General features: G+C 44.8%; 1 protein-coding gene across 1 annotated transcript in view; it reads left to right on the top strand.

The window, feature by feature from the left end:
* Positions 1–15,766, top strand: part of kcnn1a (potassium intermediate/small conductance calcium-activated channel, subfamily N, member 1a) — a 99,704-nt gene that overhangs the window by 21,647 nt on the left and 62,291 nt on the right. Inside the window, exon 2 of the mRNA XM_078556200.1 lies at positions 295–726. Coding sequence (XP_078412326.1) covers positions 379–726 — 348 coding nt within the window. The 5' untranslated portion in view covers positions 295–378. The remainder of the gene's footprint in view (positions 1–294; positions 727–15,766) is intronic.

Genomic DNA, 15,766 nt, shown 5'->3' on the forward strand with positions numbered 1-15,766 from the left:
TCAGATGCACAGGAGTGTTATCCACTGAGCCAAGGCTGACAGAGTAACCACATGAATACAAATCATCTTAACATAGGGGATCTGGGGAAAATACGAAGAGTTTACTTCTTCATGAAGCCCCCTTGTTAGTTAGTATCAAATCATTCTAGAAGGAGTTTGAAGTCGAAAAATATTAAACATGTTCGTACATTCTCCTAGGGGTAGCATGAGCAGGGCTGTGTTTAAAAACAACTGACTTGGAGGCACCAAGACAATGCTATTGACTTTGAAATTCTTTATTTGGTTTACATTTAGGTGAACACTAGTGACTTCCATCGTTTGCACCATGCTGGATCCAAACACAGCTTCAGCGAGAGTAACCCTTTCACTGAGATAGCCATGACCAGCTGCAAGTATAACGGAGGGGTGGTGAGACCCCTCAGCAGCCTCAGCACCTCGCACAGGAACCTTCATGACCTGGACTCAGAGACTCAGCCTCTACAGACCAACTCGGGCCTGGAGGTGGTGGTCTCCAAACCAGACCAGAACAACATCTCCAATGACAGTTTGGTCAACGAAGGAAGAAAATCGCCCAAAAAGTCGCAGAATATCGGCCATAAGCTGGGACATAGGAGGGCCCTGTTTGAGAAAAGGAAACGCCTGAGCGACTATGCACTGATATTTGGAATGTTTGGGATTGTTGTTATGGTGACAGAGACAGAATTGTCATGGGGAGTTTATACCAAGGTAAGTCTAGCTTCCTTCTCTTAATGACATCGTTCCTGAAAGACTTTCCCCGGACCCAGGATGCAGCCTGTGTGCTAAATCTAACAAAACAGGCTTCAAAAGCACAAGTAAGACCCTGGATTGTGTAAAAGCTTAGCCCTAGGTCTCTGAACTGGTCTCAGATGTTAAATTGAGTTCAATAAATAAGGTAACTTGTTGGCAAGCATCAGGAAAATGACTAGGAAAGTTGCCAAATTGTCATACAAACCCAACAGGTTCACGAATGTCCTTTGGTGATAGGAATCTGCCATCCCTTCCCCAGCAGCTCTGGTTTACACAAGAACACAAGAGATCGGAGTAGGAGTAGACCATACGGCCCTTCAAGCTTTCTCCACCATTCAGTACAATCATGGCTGATGTTGGACTTCAATTTCACTTTTCCCCCTGCTTTCCGTATCCCTTGATCCCCTGAGAGACTTACGCTTGACTCCAGCCCCACACTCTGTGGTTGACTCTTGGGGCAAAAAGCACTTGCCAGTGTCACCCACACTCCCCAAAAAATATATGCATAAATGTTTACTGGAACTCCTAGTTTTCAGTGTTAAGGGTTTTTAATCAAACAATGTTTCATACATTTACAATATCTAATGGTGTATCAGACACATTCGTTAAGACGTGAGATAAAGCCAACCAGATCAGAGTAACAAATTTAATTTCTGATAATTTCTGTGGAAGATGCAGCATTTGGTAAATGGTGTTCCTAAACTGAGATTGATAAGTTTTGTTAAGCAAAGCTATCGAGGGTTATGGAACCAAGGCGTTTGAATGGTGTTAAGATACAGATCAGCTGTGATCTCACTGAATGATGAAAGAGGCTCTCGACGGGCTGAATGGCCTCCTCGTCTTCTTATCTCCCTCTATCCTATGTGGCAGTGAGCCATTTGGACCAGAAAGGTCCCAGGTGCGTATCTGGTCTTTACCTGAATTGGCTGATCTCCATCAAGATGCCATGAGCAGCTGGGGGGAGTTTGGTAGGGACATAATTGACCTCACGACTGAAAGCTTGAGAGGAGAAAGTAAGTGAAATGGGATCTGCAGCTCTGATGGCTACGAGTGGTCTTGTTGGGAAGTTTGCTTGTGAGGACGTCAGGTGGGATTTACCTCAGCTATGATGTTGATGCTCACTCTCTCACCTCGAGTGTGAAGAATGATATGTCTGACAAGGTTCTATATAGTGGTCAGCGCAATCCAATAAAACCTTGTGGAATCTGAGATGGAGAACCTCTCCCCTGAATGTGACATTGCCTGTTTCAAGCCGTTGTTCCCAGAGGCATATTTTCCTCACAGCAGGGATAGAAACTCTTGGTTTTAAACCATTAATCCAAATGGGCCAAAACTCCCTGGAGTGAGGGATCACAAGGCACACGTCATTAGACTTCCTCCCTCACCCTTCAGCCCAAAATGTTTTGCCCTAGAATTGCTGAAAGTGCTGATAGCGGCATGGCAGGGGCTATGGGGCACCTGGGATTTCAGTGAACGACAGGACCAACAGCCTATCAGACAGAAAGGAAAAGTGCAAATAAGTGCAACATTTTATAGTGTAAAAGAAAAATTTAATCTCTCAGAAGAATTTTCTACCTGCAGGAATGAGATTAAGCAGTTTAAATTCTTCTCTTTCTTGGCTGGAGAGGTTGATTGACATTGTATTGTTAATGTTCATGCTGTTAAAGAGGTATTTACACTGTTCAATTCCAGCCCTAACTTTCTGCAGGGAGTTTAATTTGAGTTTGATGTGCCATTCCTTAAAAATAATGGGGAGGTAGAGGGGGGACATGCCATTTTTGTGAAGCCAGCTGTGGAGTGATGTAAATTGAGCAGCAAGTTCTGAAGATCTGCAACTCTCAGTGTAACTCCTGAACTCGCTGACCAATTCGTGGATTAAAACCACGGTGGTCATCGTAAACCCAGCATTTAGCTTTCCAGAAAGCCACTGATTCTGAAAATACCATTTCAAAAAGTATATCTGGAGCAGGGAGAATGGTGATGATGAGCGAGGGACCTACCAAGTTGAAGAGTTTTGTTCCAGACTCAGTGGGGGTAAAACTGGAATTCCCCATAATACAATATGCTTAGATGCAGAACAGGCTTCCAATTTTGCACTATCCAGTCCAATTTTACCCCTATTGAATGGACACCTGTGGCTCAGTGGGTAGCGCACTCACTTCTCAGTCTTAAGGTTGTGGGTTCAAGTTAAACTTTCAGGGACTTGAGTGCAAAATCCAGGTTTATACTCCCAGGGCAATGCTGAGGGAATGCTATGCTGTTGGTTGTGTTGTCTTTTAGATAAAACATTAAACCGACACTCTGTCTGCTCTCCCAGTAGACATAAATAATTCCTTGGCACTATCTCAAACAATCCTGGCCAATATCTAACACTCAACTGGCATTACCAAAATTATTTCATCATTAGCTCATTGCTGTTTGGGAGATCTTGCTGTGCACTAACTAGATGTGCTGTTGCCAATGTTACAACAGTGACTACACTTCAAGCTATCCAGCTCTACCTGTCCCACCCCCCTCAACCAGTTTATATTTCACCTCATTTCTATTTTTCCTCAGTTCTGATGAAGAGTCATACAGACTCGAAATGTTAACTGTATCCCTCGCCGCAGATGCTGTCAGACCTGCTGAGTTTTTCCAGCTATTTTTATTTTTGTTTCAGATTTCCAGCATCCGCAGTATTTTGCTTTTATCGAGATGTTCTTCGTTAGCTGTTAAGTGTTTTGGAATGCCCTGAGGTCATGAAAGGCGCTATAAGATTGTAAGAGCATAAGAAATAGGAACAGGAGTTGGTCACTCTCCCCATTGAGCCTGCCCCGCTATTCAATAAGATTATGACTGATTTGATTGTGGTCTTAATTCCACTTTCCTGTTTGTCCCCCATAACCTTTGACTCCCTTGTCATTCAAAAATCTGTCTAACTCAGGCTTGAATATATTCAATGACCTAGCCTCCACTGCTCTCTGGGGAAGAGAATCCCAAAGACTAACGACCCTCAGGGAATAAATTCCTTCTCACTTTCTTCTTAAATGGGAGACCCTTATCTTTAAATCGTGCCCCCTAGTTCTGGATTCCCCCATGAGGGGAACCATCCTCTCAGTATCTACCCTGTCAAGTCCCCTCAGAACCTTAAATGTTTCAATAAGATCACATCTCATTCTTCTAAACTCCAATAAGTATAGGCCCAACCTGCTCAACCTTTCCTCATAAGACAAACCCTTTATCTCAGGAATCAGCCGAGCAAACCTTCTCTGAACTGCTTCATTGCAAGTATATCCCTCAAGTAAGGAGACCAAAACTGTACACAGTACTCCATATGCAGTCTTACCAATGTCTTCTACAGTTGTAGCAAGACTTCCCTACTTTTATATTCCATCCTCCTTGCCGTAAAGGACAACATTCCATTTGCCTTCCTACTTACTTGCTATTTTTGCATGTTTTTTTGTGATTCACATACCAGGACACCCAAATCGCTCTGTGCTGCAGAGTTCTGCAATCTCTCTCCATTTAAATAATTTGCTGCTTTTCTATTCTTCCTGCCAAAGTGAACAAGTTCAAATTTTCCCACATTATACTCCATCTGCCAAATTTTTGTCCAATCACTTAATCTAGCTGTATTCCTTTGCAGACTCTTTGAATTCACCTCACAACTTGATTTCCTACCTAACTTTGTATTGTCAGCAAATTTGGCTACAATACAGTCTGTCCCTTCACCCAAGTCATTAATATAGATCATAAATAGTTGAGACCCCAGCACTGATCCCTGTGGCACTCCATTAATTACAGTTTGCCAATCTGAAAATGACCCATTTATCCTGATTCTCTGTTTCCTGTTAGTTAGCCAATCCTCTATCCATGCTAATAAATCACCCCCAACTCCATGAGCTCTTATTTTGTGCAGTGACCTTTCATGTGGCACTTTATTGAATGCCTTTTGGAAATCCAAATACATTACATCTACTAGTTACCCTTTATCCACCCTGCTTGCCACATCCTCAAAGAACTTTAATAAAATTTGTCAAACACCATTTCACTTTCATAAAACCATGTTGACTCTGCCTGATTGCATTATGATTTTCTAAATATCCTGCTACTACCTTCTTAATGGATTTTCCCAATGACAGATATTAGGCTAACCGGCCTGTAGTTTTTGCTCTCTGTCTCCATCCTTTCTTTTGATTAGAGGTGTTACATTTGCAATTTTCCAATCTTCTGGGATCTTTCCAGAAATGGGGAACTTTGGAAGATTACGACCAATGCATCCACTATCTCTGCAGCCACTTCTTTAAAGACCCTCAGATTCAGGCCATTAGGTCCAAGGGACTTGTCAGCCTTTGGTCCCATTAGCTTTCCTAGTACTTATTCTTTATGATTGTTTTAAGTCCCTCCCTCCCTTTTGCCCCCTGCTTTTCTACTACTCTTGGGATTTTTGGGGGTTTTCTACTGTGAAGACAGATACAGAATACTTGTTCAAAGTCTCTAACATTTCCTTGTTTTGCATTATTAATTCCCCAGTCTCATTCTCCAAAGGACCAGCTACTCTTTAGCTACTCTCTTCCTTTTTATATACTTGTAGAAGCTTTTACTGTCTATTTTTATATTTCTTGCTAGTTCCCTCTCATGCTCCAATTTCTTCCTGCTTATTTTTTTTTAGTCATCCTGTACTGCTTTGTTAAATTTTCCCAATCTTCTTGCCTACCACTAATCTTTGCAGGATTGTGTATCATTTCTTTCAGCTTGATGCCATCTTTAACTTCCTATATTGCTATATGAATGCAATCTTTCTCTTATGATACTGGAATGTGCATATTGTACAATGAATATTCATGGCACAATACAGTACAGAAGATTCACTACAGAACCAAATGCACATATACTTAAATAGAAGTTGAGTGCAAGCCATTATCCTAGTTCCTGATTGAGCTGGCAGAAATGTTTGTGATTGTTGCAAATATTAAGCAGTTCCATCTCATTTTGCCTCAAACATGGTAACAGGGGCCGGTCTTTTAACCCCTCGAGCCTGTTCCACCATTCAGTTAGTCCATGACTCACATGTCCTGTTTTATTTTGTCAAAAAAGCTTAGCTATGAGGAGAGATTATGCAGGCTGGAATTGTTTCTTTGGAATTGAAAAGGCTGAGAGGAGATTCAGCTGAGGTGTATAAAATTATGAGGGCGTAGATAGAGAGGATAAGGAGGGTTTATTTCCCTGAACACAGAGGCCAATTACCAGGGAAGAGATTTAAAGTAATTGGTAGAAGGATTAGAGGGGGGTTGAGGAGAGCTTTTCACCCTGAGGCTGGTGGGGCATCTAGAACTCACTGCCTGAAAGGGTGGTAGAGGCAGAAACCCTCATCGCATTTAAAAAATACTTGAATATGTATTTGAGGTGCTGTAACCTACAGGGCTTACAGACCAAGAGCTGAATCATGGGTTTAGACTGGATAGCTTTATCTCGGTTGCCACAGAATGATGGGCCTTATGGCCTCCTCCTGTGCCAGAAATTCCTATGATTCTATGGGCAGAATTTCACGCCCTGTGGGTGGATGCGCGCCTGATCCAATCGGGCGTAAAGTCGCGTGACATGATGCCGGGTGAGCGTCCCAACGTCTACACGCACCCACACGATATTTTGCTCAGTGGGTGCGTGCAAAAGTCGGAGGTGCCCGTTGACAATTAAGAGGGCAATTAAGCCCATTAACGGCGCAATTGGCTCTGATTTTTTTATGGCCCGTCCCACCTTATGGTTGGCGGACGGGCGAATCAGCCAGGAGGCCTTTACATTTTTCATCAAACCTCATCCAAGGGCAGGATGAAATAAAATAAAAATAAATTTCTGTGGACGGCATTTTTATGAGGTGTATTTTCAGGTGCTTGATTGTGATGCATGGACTTTTTTTTTTTGCAGCTTTTTAAACCTTTATTTCGACATGTGAATGTCTTCAGCTTCCTGAGGTAGCTGTCTGCCTACAGGGAGCTCTCTCGCAGCGCTCACCCATGCCCGTGGTGATGTCATCGCCCGCCTGCTTCCTGCCCCCACCCAGGCAGCGCTGAGCTTTTCAGCACGCATTTCACGCTGACTGGCCGTTAATTGGCTAGCCAGTGTGAAATCGCGGTTGGGGGATGATCGCAGTGAGCAGTCCGTTTCCCGGCCGCTCCCGAGCCCGCCAATCGTGCCCGCTAAAGGTAAAATTCATGCCGATGATTCTGTATCTCTATTTCATCTACTTGCCCCAGTTCAAAACTCCCTTACCCAACAAAAATCTATCAATCTCAGTTTTGAATGATTGGTAACAAGCTTCTCCCAGTCAATAATGTCAGTGCTGCCCCCTTGTTCTGGACTCTGCCCGCCTTGAGAAATAGACCCTCTCTTGCGGTGGGCAGAATCCAGAACAAGGGGGCAGAACTTTAAAGTTAGCCAGGCCGTTCAGGGGCGATGTCAGGAAGCACTTCTCCACATAAAGGGTAGTGGAAATCTGGCTTCAAGAAGGACATTAGTGTTTGTTCGATCTTAAACACTTTGATTAGCTCACCCCTTAATCTTCAATATGTAAGGGAATACAAGCCTAGTCTATGTAACTGGCCCTCGTAATTTAACCCTTTTCGCCTCAGTATCCTTCAGTTTTGAAATTTTCAATTGACATTCCAGCCTCAATATTTTTTTATGGGGAGGGAATTCCAGTTTTTCATTATCCTTTTTGTGAAAGATTGCCTCCTGACTTCATTCCTATACACGAATGGTGAAAGGATGCACTTCAGTTTGGAGTTCCAGGGAACATCTATCACATTCTATCAATCACTCCATTTATCCCCACACTCTGTCCCTGAACTGCCATTCTCTTTTGTGCCACCTTATCAAATGCTTTCTGAAAATTCATATAAGTAACATCCATTGACTCTCCCCTGTCCACGTGCTAATGACCCCTTCTAAAGAATTCAACCAGATCAATCAGACATAACCTATCTTTCACAAACTCAGACTGAATCATTGTCCAGGTTCATTACAAAGTATTTACAGTGTAGAAACAGAAAGATATGTCAGCCTTACAGTGAATGCAGTGTCAGATTACCAGAATGATACCTGGGCTCCAAGGATTAAATTATGAGGAGAGATTACACAAACTAGGATTTTGTTCCCTGGAATTTAGAAGCTTAAGTGATGATTTGATCAAAGGTTTCAAGATATTAAGGGTAACACATTGGGTAGATAGAGAGAATCTATTTTCACTAGCTGGGGAGTCTAGGCGTAGAGGGGCATGGTTTAAAAATCAGAGACTGATCTTTCAGGAGTGAAATTAGGAAACACTTCTACACAAAGGGTAGGAGATGTTCCACAAATGGCATTTGATGCTAGATCAATTGTTCATTTTAAATCTGAGGTGAATAGAGTTTAGTTCACCAGAGGCATTAAGGAATTTGGGGCAAAGGTAGCCGAATGAAGTTAAGTCACTGATCGGCCATGATCTCACTCAATGGTGGAACAAGATCTAGGGCTGAAAGGCCTCATACTTTCCTATTCTCCATGAGAGCCTGCTCCCACACGATCACAGGGTTGGGGATAGGGGCAGGAAAGGCAAGTGGAGCTCAAGGATCAGCTCTGGTCCTATTGAATGGCAGAGCAAATTCAAGGAGTCGAATGGCCTATTCCTGCTCCTATTTCTAATATTACCTGTATTGTTTTTTATTTGTTCATGGGGAGTGGGTGTTGCTGGCTAGACCAGCATTTATTACCCACCCCTAATTACCCTTGAGAAGGTGGTGGTGAGCTGCCTTCTTGAACCGCTGCAGACCATGTTAGGGAGGGAGTTCCAGGATTTTGACCCAGCAACAGTGAAGGAACGGCAATATATTTCCAAGTCAGGATAGTGAATGACTTCGAGGGGAACTTCTAGGTGGTGATGTTCCCATCTATCTGCTGCCCTTGTCTTTCTAGATGGTAGTGGTCGTGGGTTTGGTAGGTGTTGTCGAAGGAGCCTTGGTGAATTCCTGCAGTGCATCTTGTAGATGGTACACACTGCTGCTACTGTGCGTCGGTGGTGGAGGGAGTGAATGTTTATGGATGTGGTGCCAATCAAGTGGGTTACTTTGTCCTGGATGGTGTCAAGTTTCTTCAGTGTTGTTGGAGCTGTACTCATCTAGGCAAGTGGAGAGTATTCCATCACACTCCTGATTTGTGCCTTGTAGATGGTGGACAGGCTTTTGGGGGTCTGGAGGTGAGGTACTCTGACCTGCTCTTGTAGCCACAGTATTTATATGGCTAGTCCAGTTCAGTTTCTGGTCATTGGTAACCCCAGGATGTTGATAGTAGTGGGTTCAGTGATGGTAATGCCATTGCATGTCAAGGGGAATTGGTTAGATTCTATCTTGTTGAAGATGGTCATTGCCTGGCATTTGTGTGGTGCGAATGTTGCTTGCCACTTATCAACCCAAGCCTACATATTATCCAGGTGTTGCTGCGTTTGGACATGGACTGCTTCAGTAGCTGAGGAGTCGCGAATGGTGCTGAACATTGTGCAATCATCAGTGAACATCCCCACTTCTGACCTTATGATGGAAAGAAGTTCATTGATGAAGCAGCTGAAGATGGTTGGGCCGAGGACACTAACCTGAGGAACTCCTGCAGTGATGTCCTGGAATTGAGATGATTGACCTCCAACAACCACAACCATCTTCCTTTCTGCTAGATGTGACTCCTATCAGCGGAGATTTTTCCCCCTGATTCCCATTGACTCCAGTTTTGCACGGGCTCCTTGATGCTACAGTCAGTCAAACGCGGCCTTGATATCAAGGCCAGTCACTCTCACCTTGCCTCTGGAGTTCAGCTCTTTTGTCCATGTTTGGATCAAGGCTGTAATGAGGTCAGGAGCTGAGTGGCCCTGACGGAACACAAACTGGGCGTCAGTGAACAGCTTATTGCTAATCAAGTGCCACTTGATAGTACTGTTGATGACCCCTTCCATCACTTTACTGATGATGGGGAGTATACTGATGGGATCGTAATTGGCCGGGTTGGATTTGTCCTGCTTTTTGTGTGCCGGACATGCCTGGGCAATTTTCCACATTGCCGGGTAGATGCCAGTGTTGTAGCTGTACCGGAACAGCTTGGCTAGGGGCGCAGCAAGTTCTGGAGCACAAGTCTTCAGTATTATTGCCAGGATATTGTCAGGGGCCATAGCCTTTGCAGTGTCCAGTGCCTTCAGCCATTTCTTGGTATCACGTGGAGTGATTCAAATTGCCTGAAGACTGGCATCTGTGATGCTGGGGATCTCCGGAGGAGGCCGAGGTAGATTATCCACTCGGCACTTCTGGCTGAAGATTGTTGCAAATGCTCAATGATGGGGATATTTGTGGAGCCTCCTCTCTAGTGAGTTGTTTAATTGTCCACCACCATTCATGACTGGATGTGAAAGGACTGTAAAGCTTAGGCCTGATCTGTTGGTTGTGGGGTCACTTAGCTCTGTCTATCACTTGCTGCTTCTGCTGTTTGGCATGGAAGTAGTCCTGTTTTATAGCTTCACCAGGTTAACACCTCATTTTTAGGTATGCCTGATGCTGTTCCTGGCATGTCCTCCTGTAGACTTCATTTAACCAGGGTTGATCCCCTGGCTTGACGGTAATGGTAGAGTGAGGGATATGCCAGGCCATGAGGTTACAGATTGTGTTCAAGTACAATTCTGCTGCTGCTGATGGCCCACAGTGCTTCATGGATGCCCAGTCTTGAGTTCCTAGGTCTGTTTGAAACCTATTCCATTTAGTATGGTGGTCGTGCTACACAACTTGATGGAGGGTATTTGTAATGTGAAAATGGGGCTTTGTCTCCACAAGGACTGTGCGGTTCTCAGTCCTTCTAATACTGTCATAGACAGATGCACCTGCGGCAGGCAGATTGGTGAGGATAAGGTCAAGTATGTTTTTCCCTCTTGTTGGTTTCCTCACTGCCCGCTGCAGACCCAGTATAGCAGGGTCTAGCAGAGTCTTAGGACTCAGCCAGCTCGGTCTGTACTAGTGCTACCGAGGAACTCCTGGTAATGGACATTGATGTCCCCCACCCAGATGACATACTGTGCCCTTGTCACCCTCAGTGCTTCCTCCAAGTGGTGTTCAACATGGAGGAGCACTGATTCATCAGCTGAGGGAGGGCGGTACGTGGTAATCAGCCGGAGATTTCCTTGACCATGTTTGACCTGATGCCATGAGACTTCATGGGGTCCGGATTTGATGTTGAGGACTCCCAGGGCAACTCCCTCCTGACTGTATACCACTATGCTGCCACTTCTGCTGGGCCTGTCCTGCCGGTGGGACAGGACATACCCAGGGATGGTGATAGTGGTGTCTGGGACATTGTCTGTAAGATAAGATTCTGTAAGTATGACCATGTCAGGCTGTTGCTTGACTAGTCTGTGAGACAGCTCTCCCAATTTTGGCACAACGACCAGATGTTAATAAGAAGGACTTTGCACGGTCGACAGGGCTGAGCTTGCCGTTGTCGTTTCTCATGTCTAGGTCTATGCCAGGTGTCTGCCCGGTTTCATTGCTTTTAGGCTTTTTGATACGACTAAGTTGCTTGCTAGGCCATTTCAGAGGGCATTTAAGAGTCAACCACTTTGCAGTGGGTCTGGAGTCACATGTAGACCAGACCAGGTAAGGACAACAGATTTCTTTCCCTAAGGGACATGAGTGAACCAGATGGGTTTTTACAACAATTGACAATGGTTTCATGGCCATCATTAGGCTAGCATTTAATTCCAGATTTATTAATTGAATTTAAATTCCACCAGTTGCCATGGGCCTCTGGATTATTCGTCCAGTGACATTCCCACTACACCACCACCTCCCCCAAAAATTTACAATAAGACATAACAATTCCAGAGTCTAGAGAATTATAACTGCTGCATCTGCAGCTTCCTGAGGTTTTTTTTAAATTCACTGCATTGGAAACCATATTGTCCTGAAGATTTATCTATCTTTCATTTTTTATTACTTTTTTTCTGCCACTCTGTTTTTTATAGATTCCAGCTTCCTGGGTTTCCATTTTTCCTTTCATGTCAGTCTCTTCTTTTTCACATAATCATATGAACATACAGCACACAATGAGGCTCTTCGGCCCATCAGACCCGTGTTGACTCTTTCAAAGAGCAGTTGTGCTACATCTCACACCCCTGCTTTTATCCCATAATCCTGTAAATTCCTCACCCTTGGGTATCTGTCCAGTATTGCTGTTAAAATCTTGTCTACTTTGTCTGATTGAAAGCACAACTGCAACGCCTAAAGAGAACAGCTTCAAACTTGCCACAGTCTTGACCAAAGAATCTCCACTCTTTGTAGACTGGAGTGTAAGAACATTGTTGGGACCACTTAGAGGGGGCTTTTCTAATCCCATGCTGTACCTGTCCTGGGATGGTTTGATGGAGACAGTGTAGGGGGAGCTTTACTCTGTACCTAACCCCATGCTGAACTGCCCTGGGAGTGTTTGATGGGGACGGTGTAGAGGGAGCTTTACTCTGTATCTAACCCCGTGCTGAACTGCCCTGGGAGTGTTTGATGGGGAAAGTGTAGGGGGAGCTTTACTCTGTATCTAACCCCGTGCTGTACCTGCCTTGGGAGTGTTTGATGGGGGCACTGCAGAGGGAGCTTTACTCTATATCTAACCCTGTGCTGTACCTGTCCTGAGAGTGTTTGATGGGGGCAGTGCAGAGGGAGCTTTACTCTGTATCTAACCCCGTGCTGTACCTGCCCTGGGAGTGTTTGAGGGGGACAGTGTAGAGGGAGCTTTACTCTGTATCTAACCCTGTACTGTACCTGCCCTGGGAGTGTTTGATGGGGACAGTGTAGAGGGAGCTTTACTCTGTATCTAACCCCATGCTGTACCTGCCCTGGGAGTGTTTGAGGGGGACAGTGTAGAGGGAGCTTTACTCTGTATCTAACCCCGTGCTGTACCTGCCCTGGGAGTGTTTGATGGGGACAGTGTAGAGGGAGCTTTACTCTGTATCTAACCCTGTGCTGTACCTGCCCTGGGAGTGTTTGAGGGGGACAGTGTAGAGGGAGCTTTACTCTGTATCTAACCCCGTGCTGTACCTGCCCTGGGAGTGTTTGATGGGGACAGTGTAGAGGGGACTTGACAATTGACTCTTTTGACATTTTCAACAGCCTATTTAAAACCTATGTTGAGACGATGTTTTGGCTCCCTCCACATATCCTCCTTTTTAAGTTTAATGTCCAATCTCGTGTGAGGTAATTTTGGATTGGGTAACGGACAATTGTTGCCATATCCAGATGCTTCGTTGTCCCCATTCCTCATCTGCAGCGCCTGGTGAAGACAGTACTGTCTGTGATAGGTGAATGTACCTTTCCCCGGGCTTTCTTGTGCTATCGTGACTGAGGTGTGCGACCCCTAGTCTACTGATCTCACAGAAAGTGCAGAGCATGATGTTACCCCATTCGATGTTCAAAGTGTTTCAACCACCGGGAGGGCCTATTGGGAATTCAGATGTGTATTCCTGACTTTTTTCTATCGCTCCGCCACTGGTGGCCATGCCTGCAGCTGCCTGGACCCTAACCTCTGGAATTCCTTCCATAAACATCTCCATCTCTCTCTCCTCTGTTCAGTCTTTTTATAACCTCTTTGATCAAGCATTTAGTCAACTGCCTTAATATCTCTTTCTTTAGCTCGGTGTCAGTTTTTTTTGTCTGATTCCATCCCTATGAAGCACCTTGGGATGTTTCGTATCTTAAAGGTGCTACATAAATGCAAGTTGCGCTGTGATTTCCCATCCTGGGTACATGTCTGCAAATCCAGCATTACCCTCCGATGGGTTCAGTTGTGAGCCAGGGACCTGCGTTATGAAATTAACTCTTCATTTCCCCTCTCCAGAACCAGCACTTAGAAGAAATCCTCCGCCTCTCTCCCCAGCTCCAATTTGTAGCTGAAAGTGACAAAGACACCAGCCCCCTTCAATGGCCTCAGCTATTAAAAAGTGTGAGTCCACACAATGTGAGTGTGGGGGTGGGGGTGTGATTGAGGTGTTACATTGATACTTGCCAGTCTGGAGGTTCATTATAACAATCATTAGTGAGAAGCTTGGCGCATTTCTCTAAACTCATTAATCCAAGGCCAATATTGTGTCCTCTATCACCAAGATCAGTTGCCTTGGCACATTGAACCTGGATGTTTTCTGATCTGTTTGGCTCTGCTCTGCTTTTAGATGAACCAGACACAGTGATGAGTAGGGACTGTGATGGATGAGGTTTAGGAAGAAGATGTGCATTTATATATAGCATCTACCGCAGCCTCAGAACGCCCCAAAGCATATTAGAACCAATTAAATACTTGCAAAGTGTCGTCACCTGTTGTGATGTATAGAAGCGCAGCAGCCAGACTGTGCACAGCAAGGTCCCACAAACAACAATGTGATAACAATCAGATAATCCGCTTTAGCTGGGGGTTGGTTAGCTCAGTTGTGATGGAGCGTGGCACCAACAGTGTGGGTTCAATTCCTGTACCAGCCGAGGTCATCATCCTTCTTGACCTCACCCATCACCTGAGGTGTGGTGACCTTCAGGTTAAGCTCACCGCCAGTCGTCTCTCTCTAATGAGAGGGCAGCCTATGGTCCTCCAGCACTATGGAAACTTTCATTTCATTTTTTTCAATCTGTTTTAGTGATATTGGTTGAGGGATTAATATTGGCCAGGACACTGGGAAGAACTCCCCCTGTTGCCCTTTGGAATAATGATGTGGAAGCCTTCACATCCACCCAATAGGGAATATGGGGCCTCGGTTTAACATCTCTCCCAAAAGGTGACACCCCTGATAGTGTAGCACTCCAGCAACACTGCACTGCAAGTCTCTGGAGTGGGACTTGAACTCATGACTTTCTGATTCAGAGGTGAGCCACAGATGTCAAACCCATTCCGCTGGTTCAGTAGCCACACAAGCCTGCAAATTGATCCCAGAATTTGAAGACAGGCAAACCTGGGACAGAGGTGTGTCCCCCAAAACCATGTTGATCAACCTCAAAATGACCTGGGACTGTCATGACCCCTGACCTTCACTGGCTCTGCCACTGCATTCCATTGCTGTTTGTGGAACCTTACTGTGCATAAAAATGGATTCTACTCTTGGCCACCTAACAAATCACTGCATTTTAAAGTAACTCCATTTACATGAAACCTCTTGAGATATTTCTTAGAGACAGACGTGCAAGTCTTTTAACTAAGAAACTGCAGAGTCTGTCCCTCATTGCCAAGTAATATCTAATGTGTCACACTTGGAGTCTCCAGCTATAACACATGATCTCTATGTTACACTCTATAGGGTGCAGAATATTTCAGGTGGTGTCACTCATTCAGTCATCTGCAAAGCTCCAGAAAGACTGTTTTCACTCAGGGTCTTTAAGAATGCTCCAAAGATGCTCATTCTTTCTTAAAGTGAAGTACTTGCAAACAGCAATACAATAATGACCAGACAACCTGTTTCAATATTATGATAGTTTCCGCTTAAACAGAGGTCACAGGAAAGCTGCTTGGGTGTTTGCCAGAGAGGGTGAGAGACAGAGAGAGAAGTTGTGGGGGAGAGAGAGGATGAGAGAGAGGTAGAGAGATAGGAAATGAGAGAGAGAAAGAGAAAGGACAGAAGGAGAAGAATAGAAAGAGAAAGGGGAGAGAGTGGGAATGAGAGGGCAGGTGAGGACAGGGAAGGTGTGTGTGAGAAAGAGAGCGAGAGAGTGAATGACTGAGGGAGAGAGGGAGCATGAGTGAGAGACAGTGTGTGAGGTGGAGCAGAGGGTGAGGGAGAGATAGAGAGAGATAATATGAGGCTGGACTGGGAACCGAACACTTGTAGAAGGTATCAAGTTTCCTGGTGGTTAGTTAATGGTTGGATGAGGTGTCAGGAGTACCAGTGAACTGACACTAAGTACTGTAACCAGAGACCCTGACATCCTGTGCCTCAGTCAAGGGAACAACAGGCGGGGATTTTGTGCAAAAAGCAAAATTAGTAGAACAG

The sequence above is a fragment of the Cetorhinus maximus genome, chromosome 13 (genome assembly GCF_964194155.1).
Source record: "Cetorhinus maximus chromosome 13, sCetMax3.hap1.1, whole genome shotgun sequence".
NCBI lineage: Eukaryota > Metazoa > Chordata > Chondrichthyes > Lamniformes > Cetorhinidae > Cetorhinus > Cetorhinus maximus.